Source organism: Conger conger, chromosome 13, assembly GCF_963514075.1.
Source record: "Conger conger chromosome 13, fConCon1.1, whole genome shotgun sequence".
NCBI lineage: Eukaryota > Metazoa > Chordata > Actinopteri > Anguilliformes > Congridae > Conger > Conger conger.
In genome coordinates, this window is record NC_083772.1 from 10,270,499 (window position 1) to 10,290,270 (window position 19,772).

A 19,772-nucleotide genomic window follows, 5' to 3' on the forward strand; every position below is an offset into this window, starting at 1 on the left:
TTTCCTGTGGTGCCTTGTAATTTCTATGAAACACTTTTTAAAAGGTAGAATGCAAGTTACCTGTGAGTCAGCAGCGTCCAGTTGTGCTACAAGGGTTAACCAGATTTGTGAGACATACAGAGAACATCAGCAGGGCCATTGTTGTTACCGCCATCTTGTGACTCTATTTGATTTGTTGTTTTTCCTGTAAACCCTCGGTATATAGAGGGAAACGTGGAATAGTTCGAGGAGACTCGCTAATACGATCTCCTGCGCACCATTTGCGTATAGCGATTCATATTACAACTTGTAATTCTTGTAACACGTTGTCGTTCTATTTCTGCAATTCACATTGTTGAATAAATTGTATTAAATTCAACCTGCATCCTCTTGACTCGCACCACTATACACTTAGCACTTTAGAGTCCTAACAGACATAGACAACCTAGGATACCTGCACCCCATAGTCACTTGTCTATACACCAGTGCCGTCACAAGATGCATACTAAGTGTATCATTGTAGGCTATACAGGCCACAGACTACTATATATCTTGGGTTCGGGTTTCACAATATATCTTGATTAAAAACACGGTAATGACACAGCCGCAAATGTTGATTACAGCAAACACATTGACACCTTGAAAAAAGTCTAAATATTATCCAGCATTAGCGAAAGTAGGCCTACTGTCTTCTCATTATTAATGTTTTTATTTAGCATAGCCACAAGGGGAAGAGCCCCGCCTTTGCATATCTACCCCACAGCAGTCAGCTACCATAGGAAGGTAGAGACCACTCAACTCGATGATATTTTTGTAAAAGTCAGAGGAAAATATGTAGAATAACACAAACTGTAAACAAACATTATTTTATAAATCCATCCAGCCGGAAATCACCTTCCCTAATAGAGTGGACTTTCCATCAGCAACCACATCCTGACATATGCAGAGTTGTGGTCCTTTAGTTTTGGGTTCAGAACCAATGGCGGCATTGCTGACCACCTTCCATTACAGTCAGCCTATACTAAAGAATGTGTATATCTGTAATGGCCCATGTCCAATGAGCAACAACAATGCTGTCCTTTTATTAGCACCAATGCTTACTGTTTTAAGACCAGAAAAGGAAGCCAGTAACCCTGCATTTGTTTTATCAGCTTCATGAATTTCCTCTGGAGGTAGTTTCCATTGTCAGATATTATTATAAACAGTCTTGCATAGTATCAGTGTGGGGGTGTTAAACTCATAATCCCACAGGTCTGTATGGCAACAAGTCATTACATTTTTTTGTCCATTGTTCAAGAATAGAACTGGGCCTTTTCCCCAATGTAAGAACCTGGTTATAAATGTACATTCACATTGATCTGATCTTCATTTGAAGGCTGTGACACCATGTGAGTAAGTAAGAAAGCTTTCTGATTTTAAGAAATGTTGGAATTTTAAGACAAGGGTAAATGTAAATGAGTGAAATTTCCAGAATATATGAATACTGCTTCAGTTGAGGCAACAGCATGAATGACATTTTTTTTCATGTGAGGGGCAGAGAAAGCATTCTCATTTTCTCAGACTGAAGAAACTGACATGACATTCAGTATGTATAACTGCCTTTGAAGAAAAGTTTTTATGTTATTGTGCATAATGCTTTGCCTTTGTAATCTGAATTATAATGTTTTGTATTTTATATGCATATTGCATTTCTATATACTGTATATTGGGTGTGTATACAGTGCTGCTTAAAACCCCTTGAGCAGTTTTTCTGTTTTGCCATGATTTTCTTATATCATCAGCAGTTTTTTATATATGAAATGTCAGGTTTGTATCGAGGGTATTGTGTGAGTAGCCATAAAACTACATGAAACATGGAACTAGTGTATGTGCAAAAGTAAGTGAACCCCCAGCTGCATTGGTAAAGTCAAATAGGTAACAGATTCAGGTGAAACACATTTGGATGCTAAATTAATCAATTAAACAGACCAACCGAATGAGACATCCTTAGGAAAGGGGTTGGGGAACACTGATTAAAAGAGTGAGGAAACCAAGCAAACCACTGTAGTGCCAAGGTGTACCCACACAGATCAACAATGCCAAGAGGAAAGGAGCTATCCGAGGACATCAGGAAGAGGGTAACTTCGAATTATCCAGGGAAACATGAATTCTCATGCCTATCCATAAATTCTTGATCAGACTCTCCAGCCATCTGTCAGGGAGTTGAAGCTGAGCCAAAAATGGGTTATGCCACAAGACAACAACCCAAAGCATTCCCGTAAAACTACCAAGGAATGGTTTAAAAGAAAGATAATTCATACTCTGCATTTGCCTAGTCAATGTCCAGACCCCAATCTAATAGAAATGTTGTGGCTAGACATGAAGCGGGCGGTACATGCCAGATGTCCCTCCAACCTCTCTCAACTGGCTGAGCTCTGCGTGGAGGAGTGGGCAAAAGGCAGATGCAGGAGTCAGTGGTTACAGAAGACGTCTGGTTGAAGTAATGGCTGCAAAAGGAGGGGCTGCAAGCTACTAACATACTTTTCATACTGCCATATGAGTTCACATACTTTTGTACATGTCAGTTTTTGAGACCACTTTTGTTGAATAAATAATAATAATATATATACAGTGCATCCGGAAAGTATTCACAGCGCTTCACTTTTCCCACATTTTGTTATGTTAGAGCCTTATTCCAAAATGGAATAAATTCATTTTTTTCCTCAAAATTCTTCACACAACACCCCATAATGACAACATGAAAGAAGTTTTTTTGAAACTTTTGCAAATTTATTAAAAATAAAAAACTAAGAAATCACATGTACATAAGCATTCACAGCCTTTACCATGAAGCTCAAAATTGTGCTCAGGTGCATCCTGTTTCCACTGATCAACCTTGAGATGTTTCTACAGCTTAATTGGAGTCCACCTGTGGTAAATTCAGTTGATTGGACATGATTTGGAAAGGCACACACCTGTCTATATAAGGTCCCACAGTTGACAGTGCATGTCGGAGCACAAACCAAGCATGAAGTCAAATTAATTGTCTGTAGACGTCTGAGACAGGATTGTTTCGAGGCACAAATCTGGGGAAGGGTACAGAAAAACTTCTGCTACTTTGAAGGTCTCAATGAGCACAGTGGCCTCCATCATCCGTAAATGGAAGAAGTTCGGAACCACCAGGACTCTTCCTAGAGCTGGCCGCCCGTCTAAACTGAGCAATCGGGGGAGAAGGGCCTTAGTCAGGGAGGTGACAAAGAACCCGATGGCCACTCTGTCAGAGCTCCAGCGTTCCTCTGTGGAGAGAGGAGAACCTTCCAGAAGGACAACCATCTCTGCAGCAATCCACCAATCAGGCCTGTATGGTAGAGTGGCCAGACGGAAGCCACTCCTTCGTAAAAGGCACATGGCAGCCCGCCTGGAGTTTGCAAAAAGGCACCTGAAGGACTCTCAGACCACGAGAAACAAAATTCTCTTGTCTGATGAGACAAAGATTTAACTCTTTGGCGTGAAAGCCAGGTGTCAGGTTTGGAGGAAACCAGGCACCGCTCATCACCTGGCCAATACCATCCCTACAGTGAAGCGTGGTGGTGGCAGCATCATGCTGTGGGGATGTTCTTCAGCGGCAGGAACTGGGAGACTAGTCAGGATTGAGGGAAAGATGAATGCAGTAATGTACAGAGATATCCTGGATGAAAACCTGCTCCAGAGCACTCTTGACCTCAGACTGGGGCGACGGTTCATCTTTCAGCAGGACAACGACCCGAAACACACAGCCAAGATATCAAAGGAGTGGCTTCAGGACAACTCTGTGAATGTCCTTGAGTGGCCCAGCCAGAGCCCAGACTTGAATCCGATTGAACATCTCTGGAGAGATCTGAAAATGGCTGTGCACCGACACTCCCCATCCAACCTGATGGAGCTTGAGAGGTGCTGCAAAGATGAATGGGCGAAACTGCCCAAAGATAGGTGTGCCAAGCTTGTGGCATCATATTCAAAAAGACTTGAGGCTGTAATTGCTGCCAAAGGTGCATCAACAAAGTATTGAGCAAAGGCTGTGAATACATACATTTATGTACATGAAATTTGCAAAAATAAAAAAAAAAAAAAATTCATGTTGTCATTATATATATATATATATATATAATTACTTTGTTTTTTTGTTTGGCCATTATTTGGAAAGTCTCAAACTTCCAAGCAGCACTGTACATATAAAAGTCTTAGGCACCCTACATTTTTTGGCCACAAATTTGGTCTTAGATGTTTAGACATCTATATTTCTCTGCAAATTTACTCAGAAATTGGCAAATTTTAGATTTCCAAGCATTAATTGTATTTCATTAAATAAAGTAAAGTATCACTTTAAGACCAGTTTTCTGATAAAAATGTGATCGTGGCTGTCTGGGATTAACTGGAAGAGTTAAAAGAAAGTAAGACAAACTGCCAAAGTCTGCAGAAGAACTGCAACAAGTTATTTTATGTATAAACCCCCCCAAAAAAGTTAGGAAATTTGGGTTTGGTCGATCATATCTCTTGTTGTCACTGTTTTATTAGCATTGTGTCTTCTATCATTGGAAAGCTTGTTCCTTTTAAGATGATGTCCCATTTGTAAGGATCATGCATTTCTGGGATGAGCAGCACAGCTGATTATATGGGGTCTCAAGTGAAATGTGCCAATAGTTGCTGAACATTATGGTGTCTTGTGATTCTCATGTCTACTTAATGATAGAATGTTCAATTAGCCCACTGCATGTCTCCCCCATGTTAGAGGTACAATAGGTAATTTTGGACATTCGGTCAAGAGAGGAATTGAAGCAACAAACACCCTCAACCCACAACACTGACTTCCCACAGTCTATGAATAAAACATGAAATCTAAAGCTTTATTATACAGTTCATGCACTGTTTTGGAAACCTGACAGTGACAAACACGACAGAACCTGCCGTCTTCGTAGTGTTCTAGCAACAAAATGTTTGCCGAACAGGTGACTTTATGAAATGTGGACTTTAGTGTGCTACGCAACACTATTTATACTTTGTCTTTTTGAGGTTTTCACTTTAGCTAATCAATTATATTATGGGCAAGCAATGTATTAGGCTATGTAACTAGGATATGATAGTCTCACACAAACAATGCAACTTACAATTTGAGACAAATAAAAGTTTAGCTAAACAAGCATGATTGAACACGTAAAGAGGAAGGAACATGTAGCTGCCCAAATTGCACCCCCGGCAATCACTGAAACTCTATACTGAAACTGTATACAATTGGTTATTATCCAAGCGAAGAATACATATCTAGTTATAAAACGATACCAGCTTGTTATCGGTAGCAACAAGCAAATTCGAACTAGGCTCACTACTATGTTTGTATTGCTTCAGGTGTATATTTGTTAATTCGTCAAGCTAACTATGACTAATTTGCTTTAGGAGTTGTGGCTTTTGCCTGTTCAAATTTAATGATCTGCGGTGAGAAAATTCCTAAAAAACTTGTTTTTCTCTTTTCAGCTGCTTTGAACTCCAAAGGAGCCATCAAACATGTCACCAGGAAATGCCACAACCAAAGTAACAGAATTTATCATTGGTGGATTTGACAAGGTTAGGAATCCGGTGGCCATTGGGATAGTGATGCTGGTGGTTTATACCATGGTCATGGTTGCCAACATTGCAAACATATGCTTCATTGCACTGGATAAGCGTCTGCACAAGCCAATGTACCTGCTAATCTGCAACCTGGCTGTCGTGGACATGCTTCATAGCAGTAGCTGCAGCCCCACCATGATTGGGCTACTGATAGCTGGTGCTAAAACCATCGCCTATGCTCCATGCTTCATTCAGATGTTTGTGTTCCACCTGGCCGGAGTCATGGAAATGTTTGCGATCTCTGGGATGGCTTTCGACCGCCTAGTGGCTATATCCAGCCCTTTGAGGTATCACAGTATTCTGACAAACATGCGTACACTGCTGATGGCGTTTTCCCTCTGGATGCTGGCCTGCGTGTTTGTGGCCATTTTACCTGGAACTGTCATACCTCTCCCTTACTGCAGGTCGACAATACAGTACGCCTTCTGCGACTACGCAGGCTTAGTCAGAGCCACTTGCGTCGATCCCAGTTACTATTTCTTCCTGATTACCATCATAACGTTCCTTTTGTTGTTTTCTACATTTGCCTTTATTTTATTTTCCTATACAAGGATCATGATTGCCATCTTTAAAATGTCTTCCAAGACTGACAGGAAAAAAATGTACAGCACGTGCTTCAGTCATTTGATTGTTGTTACTTGCTTTTATTTTCCACTATTTGTACAAGTAGTTCTAACCAGACTAGGAGTAGTACTTACTAAGGAGGAGCGCCATGGGTTATTGATAGGAGCGATTCTAGGTCCCTCTCTTATCAATCCCATTGTGTACTGTTTTCGTACTGAGGAAATAAAAAACAAAATCATTAGAATATTTACAAAAATTAAACCGAGTGATTAAACAGCATGGCAGACATTTTGTGGCTGTTCTCCTAATGTCCCTTTTCTGTTTGCACTTAGATTTTTGATGTTTGTTTGATTTGTTTTTATACGTTGAGAAAGGTACACTAAAAGGATCGCCACTTATTTTCTTAACTGTATTCCCCCTCATAAAATAATCACATTGAAAAACACTGTTCAAAAACCACACGTGAACACCCAACATGTGAGGAGTACACCTATGAACTATAAAAACATGTGAGCGGGAAAAGGTAACCTATGCTATTTCAAGTCACATGTTTTGTGTTTTTGGTAGTTAACATTGAGGCCCATATTTTTCTGGAATCAACTTTGCATGGAGCATTGGCAGAGTCATTGGTGAGGTGTGGTGCCCTGGGTGGGGCTTTTGCATGTTGGCATTTTTGTAAAGGTGAAGTGAAGGGCATGCACATCATGTATGCATTTCCTTCAGTCAGAATTTCAATAAAACATTGCCTATTTATTATGGGCCAGTTTTGATTCTCCATTAAACCTATTGCTGAATAGTTTAAACACATTATTCTAGATAGATACAACAGCATCTTGTTTTAGTAAACAAAATAAAATGATGTGACGTGTCCCAGACTGAAATGTGCCGTTGCTATGCGATAATCAGCATGATTTGCTTAATCTGTGAATGGTTATAATGTCATCTATGTTTCATGTTGTTTTTCCAATGCTGTCTTCATGCTACAATTGACCTCATCCAGATAAATACACGTCTATTTACTATTGTTAAAGACCTTCTGTTTAAGAATAGTAATTTGGTAGAGCCTTAACAATTACGCATATGTTAACCTGTGACTGGATCACAATAGATCCAGGAAAAATCCAATTATGAGAAAACCTGAAGGAAATGTCTGTGGGTTCTGGTCCATAGAATGTAAAATATCTTGGCAATGTATTTGTTGCTGATAAGATGCCTTCCCAATTTTGAATAAGTGTGTGTCTGTTTGCATGTGTATTGGTATATGCGGGTTCCTCCAAACTGTTATCTGTATGCAGGGATGGGTGAAAATACATCAAAATGTATTTTGACACAAAATATCCCAAATATACATGTATCAATATAAATGTCAAAATCCTGCAACAAAGAAATGTATCAAAATAAAATACAGTATTTTGTATTTTGAAAATACATAGGAGGTAGTGTATGTCATTGTCATGGTTTTCACTGCCTACTTCCGGAAATTCCAGTATTTACCTCTCTAGACCTCGAGAGGGCGTGCTGGCCACGTTCAGCTGGAGAAATTACCTCCCGCATGTGGAATGCGGGTGTAATCATGGCCGATTGCAGTCAGCTGCGTGGAGAGCTATTTAAGTCTCTTCCTGGCACTGCTCTGAGGTTTGGTGTTTTATTTTGACACGTGCACTGAGCTGGTATAGAGGTATAGAGGTATAGAGGTATAGAGGTATAGAGGTATAGAGGTATAGAGGTATAGAGGTATAGAGGTATAGAGGTAGAAAGATAGAGAATTTGTTAGAGGACTGAATTGCTTTTAGTCTGGAATAGCATTACATTTTCTCCTTAGAAATTAATTAGAAGTATAGGGACCCAGTAGTTCAGTTTCTCTTGGGTTGGTTGCTACCTGCGGACCTTCCCTATTTTGGTTGCTTTGGCCCTCTTCTTTTTAGAAGAGCAAGGAGCAGAGTTCGCTGCTAAGGTTTAGCCCTTTCGAGACTGCCTGTCAAATCTCGTTTTGTCTTTCCTGGCCCTTATATTTCAGATCAAATTTTCGGTTGTCGAATCGCCGGGGAGTTTGGTTCCCTTTTTCAGTTATTTCTTTCACACAACTCGCCCGCTTCTTCGGGCATTCCTTGCTAGTTTGCACTTATCCTGTTTGACCGATTTCAGTTTTGTTTCAGTTGGCATTTCGCCAGGGAGTCTCTCTCCCGTTTTCTGTTTTTATATTCCTCTCCTAGTGGCCCCACACATTCGTGAGGGGTTCCTTGCTTATTTCAGTGGTTATCCAACTTATCGTTGGTGACTTTGATCCCTTCCCGGTCGCTCTTGGTCGCCCGCCCCTGCTCCCTCAGTCATGGCTTGGGCATGTATAGCTGCTTCTGAAACAGGCTCACGTGGATTTAGTTAATATGTACTCTAACGGAGGATGGAAGCTGTAGGATGGCCAGCACCTCGTCCTGCAGCAAGGCAATGCCCCAAACCCCAAACACGCTGCCTACACAGCCAGAGCATTCATCAATGGGAAAAAGTGGAAAGTTTTGGACTGGCCAAGTCAGTCACCTGATTTAAATTCAATCGAGCATACAATGAACTTGCTGAGGGAGAGACCCTGTGAAATCCAGTGAAGGCCTGAAAAGGCGTTTTGAAAGAAGATTCCATTATGATTGTTGATGTCAGTCGGTCATAGAACTGATGCAGTTTTGCATTTAAGGGCTATGCTACCACATTCAACTTTTGTTCCTTTGATTTACTTTTCAGTTCATCCTTACTTTTTCAATTGTAGAAATGGGGGGGAAATATGTGTTTTACCAATTACAGAAAAACCTACACTCACTGAGCACTTTATTAGGTATTATTTAGACTTTTTTTCTTCTTCTGCTGCTGTAGCCTATTCACTTAAAGGTTTGACACATTGTGTGTTCAGATATGCTCTTCTGCATGCCACTGTTATAATGTGTGGTTATTTGTGTTCCTGTCAGCGTTGACCAGTCTGGCCCTTCTCCGCTGACCTCTCATTAACAAAGTGATTTTGCCCACGGAACTGAGCCATTTTTGCAGAATAATGTTGCTTCAAACCAGTTTAAACAAATTGTTTAGCATCAACAATCATGGAATGAGCCTTCAAACATGCACTCATGCTAAACAAAAGTCAAAATAAAAATTTCAGTTTCTGGAAATGTTTTCAGTGTTTCTGTTTTTGCCATACTTTTACCCCAGTGTAATTGTGAGAATGATTTTTGGTTTTTTTTGTTCTCACATTTTCATAAAAATTTTTTTTGAAAGAGGTAATGCATTAGGACCCCTTTTAGACAAACTTGGTATATAATAATCACTGCACACTACTGTACTTCTTGCTCTGCAGTTTTCTACATGTGTCACAATGATGAACCTGGGGAACTCATTGACTACAGTAACTGTCAATACAATGTAAAGGCTAGTTATCAGAATCAAATTCTTTTTTCTCTAATTTAGTGAACAAGTACATGTCGTAGAGGAAACAAATAATTTGTTAAAAAAATTAAGGTTAAGGTAGATGACTGGGACCTGCAAGGTTGGTAGTTTGATCCCCGGTGCTGCCACAATAAGATCTGCACAGCTGTTGGGCCCTTGAGTAAGGCCCTTAACCCTGCATTGCTCCAGGGGAGAATTGTCACCTGCTTAGTCTAATCAACTGTACGTCGCTCTGGATGAGAGCATCTGCCAAATGCCATTAAAGTAATGTAAACATGGCGAATAACGCTTAGCCTAACTCAAACCTACGCTATTTTGGTTTCATAAAGACATTAGACACAAAATTAAGCAATGCCTTTATTCACAGACTATTAGAAAAAAGGCTTTGTTATTAGGCGGTCAATATCAAACGGCTAAATAGCAAAAATAAATATTTATCAAAAATAACACAAGAATAAAAGTGAAATGTAGCCAAAAGTAGATTTCAAGCCATTTTTTTTTTTATAAAGGAGTTTTAAGGATTTCACTGTGATGATTAAGGCAGAGTAAGGGGTTTTGAAGGCTATTTAAAGTTTTAATGCCAATTTTGGACTCCATTATTATAACTGAATTATTGCAATGGCTCCATGATGCTAACAACCTGAATTTTCAATTAACCATTTTCTGAACCTCTCAGCCTTACAAATGGGAGAAGAATATCGACTGCTGAAATAACATTTGTTTAGTGACATATGAAGCCAAGTGACGGTTTGACAATGAAAGCAAACAATTGCTAATGTTAATACGCTGCTCGCTTCACTGTTGTAGGAAACAGGAATACAATAAAATCAAAGGATTTCATCTTTCTCAGGAAATATAATGTCAAGAAAGCTCTGCCTAGATTCTAACTTCAATCAAATTTCAATTTCTGCCAGATACCAGAACACTAGACCCAGTAGTGAGACCACAGAAGTGAGTTCAAAGTCTTTATCTGGTTGGCAGAGTATACATGCGAAGGTAAATAGCCAGCAAACAGAATCAGCAGAGAATAGACAGTTTGTTAACGAGAGTCGAGGCAGAGTGTCAGTATAATAATCGGGCTGTCCAAACAAAAACGGAATCCAGAAGCAAGAGCCAATAATCCAAAATGGGTTGAGAAACTATGGGTTGAAACAAAACAGAAGGATAAATCAAGAGGTGGATCGTAACAGAAATCAATCAGAAAATACCACTGGAGAGTATGGTCGGGACACATAACATCTGCCAACGATAGACAGAAACAAGGGGGCTTAAATACACTTAGCCCTCTGGGGTTGGCGGTGTCGCCGGCGACACCGACAAGATCAGATCAACTTCCCTTTCTTTACTATTTGGATGATTTGACTTTGTGACTTTTTTTTTTTTTACCATACAGATGCAACAAACATATTGACAGAAACCTTAGAATCTTGACTACGCAATGCACCTTTATGAGATGAATAAGACCACTGCGATTTTTTAAATCTTTACTCATTAATATGTGAGTTTCGCCTTGTGCGTAAGTGCATAACCATAACCAGGGATAAGTGTGCTGAAAGACCCTAGAGCACAGGTGTCAAACTCCAGTCCTGGAGGGCCATAGTGGCTGCTGGTTTTTGGGGTGTTCTGGGTTCATTCAAGTCATTGATTGGTTAAAGTATCCACACGCCTTGTTCTCAAGGCCTTAATTGGCCGTAATTGGCAGCTGATTGAAAGGAAACCACGAAAACCCGCAGACACTGCGGCCCCCTGGGGATTCAGTTTGACACCCCTGCCCCTAAGGACCAGGGCCTATTTGAATTTTTTTTAAATTAAATTAATTTTATTTTTTAACAAACAAATAAACAACAAAACAACAAAGCAAAAGTGACCAAACTTAACTATCCAAACACTGCTTACCTAGCCAACTAAAAATACTGATACACAAAGTAACCGATACACTACTCCACAACTGTGATGGAGGTGAGTGATACAAGAAGGTGTAAAACAATTGTATCAGCCATTTAATCTTCTCAACTCACAAGTTGATTAAAAAAAAAATTCTGCTGTAATGAATATCCTGACAGGGTTTAGTGCACACCTCTGATGTTCAGAAGCCGTGTTAGATGGCATAAACCCATTGTGACAACATTATGAAGTCAGCGTTCCAGTGAAGCATGTGTGAAGCATGTGTTATATGTTTGGGCCAGTTCTGGAGTGTATATCTTTACTGGCATTTTGGCCTTTGGCATTAAGACATTCAGATTATGAAAGCCAAGATATTGTTCTACAAAATTAACATGATCACTCATGTGTCAAACACAATTCTCCAGCTCTTAATTGAGAGCTGCTAATGATTGGTTTGGTACAAGGGGACATCCTTCTCTAGTAATTACAATATGCAATACACATGGCTGCAAATACACTCAAATGAAAGGTGACAGTCCACACTTTAACCTCATAATCATGCTTTGAGTACAGAGCCAAAAGGACTGAAATTGTACCGCTGTCCAAATACTTATGAACTGCACTGTATATGAGGATTAGCCCACAATAACATGGTATGTACTGCAGAAATTATTATATTTCCAAACTGCTGGCTCCTTTTGAAACATTTCATTGTTAGTTTGTCCTCCATTTCAACAAACAATTGAACAGCAATTAATAATTAGAATTCACCAGTGATTTCAAACTCAGCTTGCTCCCAGGGCATTAGTGTCCTACTGAGCTATTAATTTAATAATGAGCTTTTAATTGAGTAATGGCTTGCCATAATGCTCTCGGGATAGAGCAGAGCAGTAGGGAATATGTAGATAAATGTTAAAAACACACGTTTGTTTCAAACGGGACTCCTCATCCTATGCTTATGATTGAATATATGGACGCAAACATTATGGCAGCAGGTGATTCGGTTTGCATTTGTTGTGTTTCATGGTCTTTTGAGTCCTCACCAATGCTGGAGATACACATAAAAATAAACCAAAAACTTTTCTCTTTGCTTTTTGGTCCTGAGAGTTCCTGCCATGAATGACATCCCATGTATAAATCACAAAATTGATACATGGGACAGTGAAACAGTGAACTAGTGGCAGATATCTAGTTTGGATTATTGCCATTGAGAAAGTGGCAATATAATTGATCAGGCAATTTTGGCATTTTGATCATAGGAATGCCCTCTCTATCCCTCTATCCCAGCTCTCCCCTCCAGAAACGGGAAAGGAAGCATCCTTGGGGCAATTCAAAGTCATTAAAAAAGGGTGTTGGGTCTTAAAACCACTGGAATTAGAACATAAATATATTTTGTTCAATCCTCACTGTCCTAAAACAGTCCTAGTACAGTTATGCAGTATAGTGAACAGAAGTCCAGTACCTTGTCCCCTGTGCCCAGGGTGCGAAACATTTTGACTGGTGGATGCCCAAATATTTACCGGACGCAGCTCTATAAACATCATGGCAAAAAAATAATGCATTCCAGAAAAACCTGCATGCTTAATAGCTCTGATAAAACTAAATTTATCATATGCTCTTGCCCTCAAAATCTGTCTGCAAGTATAGCACATATGTCTTTGTCCTAAACATTACGGAAGGCACTATACAGTATAATCAGTCTGTCCCAATCACTGTGCAGTATATAATAATCTATATCAGAATTATCTAATGTATAATTCTTCATTATATATTGTATGTATATTATGTGTTTTGCATATAAGCTCTCGCGGCTATGAGAATAATTTCAGCGTTTTATGGAGCAGGTTTCTCTGGAAAAAAAGTTCGCCTACAGTACACATCCTGGAATGACTACGGACATAAGGTCAAGTGACGTAACATCTGTGTTGATACAGGGACACTGTTGTGTGTCACAGCTGAAAGACACGGGGCACTCATTAGGCGATTGAAGCCTCCCTTGTCTGCAGTTCAGGTGTTAGATTCCTAATTGAGTGCACCTAATCATGTTGACAGTTTCACATAGGGCTCTGAGGAGAGGGATGGAGTAACTACACCATTGAGAATACCTGTCAGCTCAGGCCGGCAAACATACAGCATATGACAGTTTGAATGCATTTCCTGTGGTGCCTTGTAATTTCTATGAAACACTATTTAAAAGGTAGAATGCAAGTTACCTGTGAGTCAGCGGCGTCCAGTTGTGCTACAAGGGTTAACCAGATTTGTTAGACATACAGAGAACATCAGCAGGGCCATTGTTGTTACCGCCATCTTGTGACTCTATTTGATTTGTTGTTTTTCCTGTAAACCCTGAGTATATAGAGGGAAACGTGGAATAGTTCGAGGAGACTCGCTAATACGATCTCCTGCGCACCATTTGCGTATAGCGATTCATATTACAACTTGTAATTCTTGTAACACATTGTCATTCTATTTCTGCAATTCACATTGTTGAATAAATTGTATTAAATTGAACCTGCATCCTCTTGACTCGCACCACTATACACTTAGCGCTTTAGTCCTAACAGACATGGACAACCTAGGATACCTGCACCCCATAGTCACTTGTCTATACACCAGTGCCGTCACAAGATGCATACTAAGTGTATCATTGTAGGCTATACAGGCCACAGGCACGTCCATGTCTATACAAATAGATAGCGATCATATAGAGCCACACTATTGGCGGACATTTGCAGTTCCTTTTGTTGAACTGTTAGAACAGAGGTGCAGTTGAACTTATCTTTTGGAGTCAGATAAACGAGAACAAAATAAAATTAACCCTGTTCCAGTAGCATTGGTCAGACTACACGCGTTTCCTTCACCTCTCGGATACTTCCGCTTTTCGGTGTATTTGGGGAGTTTCTTACAGGTTCAAGTTTTGGTACCAATATCTATGAATTCTTTGGGACTACTATATATCTTGGGTTCGGGTTTCACAATATATCTTGATTAAAAACACGGTAATGACACAGCCGCAAATGTTGATTACAGCAAACACATTGACACCTTGAAAAAAGTCTAAATATTATCCAGCATTAGTGAAAGTAGGCCTACTGTCTTCTCATTATTAATGTTTTTATTTAGCATAGCCACAAGGGGAAGAGCCTCCCCTTTGCATATCTACCCCACAACAGTCAGCTACCATAGGAAGGTCGAGACCACTCAACTCAATGATATTTTTGTAAAAGTCAGAGGAAAATATGTAGAATAACACAAACTGTAAACAAACATTATTTTATAAATCCATCCAGCCGGAAATCACCTTCCCTAATAGAGTGGACTTTCCATCAGCAACCACATCCTGACATATGCAGAGTTGTGGTCCTTTAGTTTTGGGTTCAGAACCAATGGCGGCATTGCTGACCACCTTCCATTACAGTCAGCCTATACTAAAGAATGTGTATATCTGTAATGGCCCATGTCCAATGAGCAACAACAATGCTGTCCTTTTATTAGCACCAATGCTTACTGTTTTAAGACCAGAAAAGGAAGCCAGTAACCCTGCATTTGTTTTACCAGCTTCATGAATTTCCTCTGGAGGTAGTTTCCATTGTCAGATATTATTATAAACAGTCTTGCATAGTATCAGTGTGGGGGTGTTAAACTCATAATCCCACAGGTCTGTATGGCAACAAGTCATTACATTTTTTTGTCCATTGTTCAAGAATAGAACTGGGCCTTCTTTTCCCCAATGTAAGAACCTGGTTATAAATGTACATCCACATTGATCTGATCTTCATTTGAAGGCTGTGACACCATGTGAGTAAGTAAGAAAGCTTTCTGATTTTAAGAAATGTTGGAATTTTAAGACAAGGGTAAATGTAAATGAGTGAAATTTCCAGAATATATGAATACTGCTTCAGTTGAGGCAACAGCATGAATGACATTTTTTTTCATGTGAGGGGCAGAGAAAGCATTCTCATTTTCTCAGACTGAAGAAACTGACATGACATTCAGTATGTATAACTGCCTTTGAAGAAAAGTTTTGATGTTATTGTGCATAATGCTTTGCCTTTGTAATCTGAATTATAATGTTTTGTATTTTATATGCATATTGCATTTCTATATACTGTATATTGGGTGTGTATACAGTGCTGCTTAAAACCCCTTGAGCAGTTTTTCTGTTTTGCCATGATTTTCTTATATCATCAGCAGTTTTTTATATATGAAATGTCAGGTTTGTATCGAGGGTATTGTGTGAGTAGCCATAAAACTACATGAAACATGGAACTAGTGTATGTGCAAAAGTAAGTGAACCCCCAGCTGCATTGGTAAAGTCAAATAGGTAACAGATTCAGGTGAAACACATTTGGATGCTAAATTAATCAATTGAACAGACCAACCAAATGAGACATCCTTAGGAAAGGGGTTGGGGAACACTGATTAAAAGAGTGAGGAAACCAAGCAAACCACTGTAGTGCCAAGGTGTACCCACACAGATCAACAATGCCAAGAGGAAAGGAGCTATCCGAGGACATCAGGAAGAGGGTAACTTCGTATTATCCAGGGAAACATGAATTCTCATGCCTATCCATAAATTCTTGATCAGACTCTCCAGCCATCTGTCAGGGAGTTGAAGCTGGGCCAAAAATGGGTTATGCCACAAGACAACAACCCAAAGCATTCCCGTAAAACTACCAAGGAATGGTTTAAAAGAAAGATAATTCATACTCTGCATTTGCCTAGTCAATGTCCGGACCCCAATCTATTAGAAATGTTGCAATCACTGAAACTCTATACTGAAACTGTATACAATTGGTTATTATCCAAGCGAAGAATACATATCTAGTTATAAAACGATACCAGCTTGTTATCGGTAGCAACAAGCAAATTAGCTATTCGTTAGTTTGCCGAATTTACAAATATCCACCTGAGGCACAATGCTTGTGGAACTACGCTCACTACTATGTTTGTATTGCTTCAGGTGTATATTTGTTAATTCGTCAAGCTAACTATGACTAATTTGCTTTAGGAGTTGTGGCTTTTGACCCTTGCCTGTTCAAATTTAATGATCTGGGGCTAGAAAATTCCTAAAAAACTTTTCTCTTTTCAGCTGCTTTGAACTCCAAAGGAGCCATCAAACATGTCACCAGGAAATGCCACAACCAAAGTAACAGAATTCATCATTGGTGGATTTGACAAGGTTAGGAATCCGGTGGCCATTGGGATAGTGATGCTGGTGGTTTATACCATGGTCATGGTTGCCAACATTGCAAACATATGCTTCATTGCTCTGGATAAGCGTCTGCACAAGCCAATGTACCTGCTAATCTGCAACCTGGCTATCGTGGACATGCTTTATAGCAGTAGCTGCAGCCCCACCATGATTGGGCTGCTGATAGCGGGCGCTAAAACCATCGCCTATGCTCCATGCTTCATTCAGATGTTTGTGTTCCACCTGGCCGGAGTCATGGAAATGTTTGCGATCGCTGGGATGGCTTTCGACCGCCTAGTGGCTATATCCAGCCCTTTGAGGTATCACAGTATTCTGACAAACATGCGTACACTGCTGATGGCGTTTTCCCTCTGGATGTTGGCCTGCGTGTTTGTGGCCATTTTACCTGGAACTGTCATACCTCTACCTTACTGCAGGTCGACAATACAGTACGCCTTCTGCGACTACGCAGGCTTAGTCAGAGCCACTTGTGTTGATCCCAGTTACTATTTCTTCATGATTACCATCATAACGTTCCTTTTGTTGTTTTCTACATTCGCCTTTATTTTATTTTCCTATACAAGGATCATGATTGCCATCTTTAAAATGTCTTCCAAGACTGACAGGAAAAAAATGTACAGCACGTGCTTCAGTCATTTGATTGTTGTTACTTGCTTTTATTTTCCGATATTTGTACGCATAATTCTAACCAGACTAGGAGTAGTACTTACTAAGGAGGAGCGCCATGGGTTATTGATAGGAGCGATTCTAGGTCCCTCTCTTATCAATCCCATTGTGTACTGTTTTCGTACTGAGGAAATAAAAAACAAAATCTTTAGAATATTTACAAAAATTAAACCGGGTGATTAAACAGCATGGCAGACATTTGGTGGCTGTTCTGCGTTTTACTGTTCAATACACATTACTGTAAGTAAAAGCTTGGAAGACTATTACTATTAGTATTACAACTAATTAAGGCTCCATGTTTTCTGTAGTAAAACTAATGTCCCTTTTCTGTTTGCACTTGTTTGTTTGATTTGTTTTTATATGTAGAGAAAGGTACACTTCTGCTGTGTTGAAGATCTAAAAAAGGATCGCCACTTATTTTCTTAACTGTATTCACCCTCATAAAGGAATCACATTGAAAAACACTGTTCAAAAACCACATGTGAATGCCCAACATCTGAGGAGTACACATATGAACTATAAAAATAATCCCACTTATAATACGTTGAGCGGGAAAAGGTAACCTATGATATTTCAAGTCACATGTTTTGTGTTTGAGGCCCATATTTTTCTGAAATCAACTTTGCATGGAGCATTGGTGGAGTCACTGGTGAGGTGTGGTGCCCTGGGTGGGGCTTTTGCATGTTGACATGTTTGTAAAGGTGAAGTGAAGGGCATGCACATCATGTACACATTTCCTTCAGTCAGAATTGCAATAAAATGTTGTACTGTACGCCTCCTTTTATCTTTTTACTAATTGTGTCTATTTACTATTGTTTAAGACCTTCTGTTTAAGAATAGAAATTTGGTAGAGCCTTAACAATTACGTATTTGTTGACCTGCTGTTATGTCCCAGGCCTAGGGTAACCTGGGCATAGCATGTGGTGTGGCCCCAACTCTACTGTTCCCAAGTAAGACCATTAAACCGATTTATAATTAAACAAGCAGCCATTTATTTTCAGGATTTTCCCAGTTGAGCAACCCCAACACAACAAACAAAAATGTACTTATTGAGCCCTACAACTTCCCTATAAACATAAAATAAAAGTCAAACAAAAAAAACAGGCCTCTGACCTAACTCCTAACACCAAAACAGGAGAAAACTGTAAACAAAAGAAAAAAGGGTTCTCAACTTACATTGGGCTGCAATTGCCAACATTACAACCTTGCATACTGAGCTTACAAAGTTCAGCTGCAAAAACACTTTTTACAGAAACACACAGGTCTTGTGTGGGAACAGAGGTAAGGGCCGGAAGTGGCTGAAGTTAGTTTTCCATTAAGAAGCACTCCTAATCTCAACTCATTACCCAAAACACCTGTGTCAACTCGTTACATCGTTATGTAGCTGTATAAAAGACACCTGTCCACACAATCAATCAGATTCAAACGTTTCCACCATGGCCAAGACAAAGGAGCTGTCTAACAACATCAGAGACAAAATTGTAGACCTGCACAAGGCTGGGATGGGCTACAAGAAAATAAGCAAGCAGCTTGGTGAGAAGTTAACAACTGTTGGAGGAATTATTAGAAAATGGAAGAAACACAAAGTCACCGCCAATCTCCCTCAGTCTGGGGCTCCACGCAAGATCTCGCCTCGTGGGATATCAATGATCATGAGAAAGGTCAGTGATCAGCCCAGTACTACACAGGAGGAGCTTGTTAGGGGGCGACGTGGCTCAGGCAGTAAGAGCAGTCATCTGGCAGTCGGAGGGTTGCTGGTTTGATCCCCTGCCCGGGCTGTGTCGAAGTGTCCTTGAGCAAGACTCCTAACCCCCAAATGCTCCTGACGAGCTGGCAGCCAATGTGTATGAATGGGTGAATGGAGAAGCATCAATTGTACAGTGCTTTGGATAAAGGCGCTATATAAATGCCTGCCATTTACCATTTTGTTAATGACCTGAAGGCACAGTCACAAAGAGAACCATCAGTAACACACTACACCGTGAAGGATTAAAATCCTGCTGCGCACACAAGGTTCCTCTGCTGAAGAAGGCACATGTACAGGCCCGTCTGAAGTTTGCCAAAGAACACCTGGATGATCCAGAGGAGGCTTGGGAGAAGGTGATGTGGTCAGATGAGACCAAAATATAGCTATTTGGCATCAACTCGACGTGCCATGTTTGGAGGAAGAGAAATGCTGAGTACAACCCCAAGAACACCATCCCCACTGTGAAGCATGGAGGTGGAAACTTTGGGGGTGTTTCTCAGCTAAGGGGACAGGACGACTTCACCGTATCGAGGGGAGGATGAATGGGGCCATATACCAGGAAATTTTGGGCGACAACCTCCTTCCCTCTGTGAGAGCACTGAAAATGGGTCGTGGATGGGTCTTCCAACATGACAATCACCCAAAACATACAGCCAAGGCAACAAAGGA

The 19,772-nt window shown here is 40.1% G+C and overlaps 2 protein-coding genes across 2 annotated transcripts; both read left to right on the top strand.

Moving 5' to 3' along the window:
• Positions 1-5,496: 5,496 nt before the first annotated feature.
• LOC133107251 (olfactory receptor 1M1-like) lies at positions 5,497-6,438 on the top strand. The gene has a single exon (XM_061216211.1). The coding sequence runs from the start codon at positions 5,497-5,499 to the stop codon at positions 6,436-6,438; it is 942 nt and encodes a 313-aa protein (XP_061072195.1).
• A 10,159-nt stretch (positions 6,439-16,597) lies between these two features.
• Positions 16,598-17,539, top strand: LOC133107240 (olfactory receptor 1M1-like). Its single transcript, XM_061216199.1, has one exon. It carries the CDS (start codon positions 16,598-16,600, stop codon positions 17,537-17,539), a length of 942 nt encoding a protein of 313 aa, XP_061072183.1.
• The last annotated feature ends 2,233 nt before the right edge of the window (positions 17,540-19,772 follow it).

What these genes read in the sequence shown, in the direction of transcription:
- LOC133107251 (XM_061216211.1), top strand. Translation starts at nt 5,497, where the DNA reads ATGTCACCAGGAAATGCCACAACCAAAGTAACAGAATTTATCATTGGT.
- LOC133107240 (XM_061216199.1), top strand. Translation starts at nt 16,598, where the DNA reads ATGTCACCAGGAAATGCCACAACCAAAGTAACAGAATTCATCATTGGT.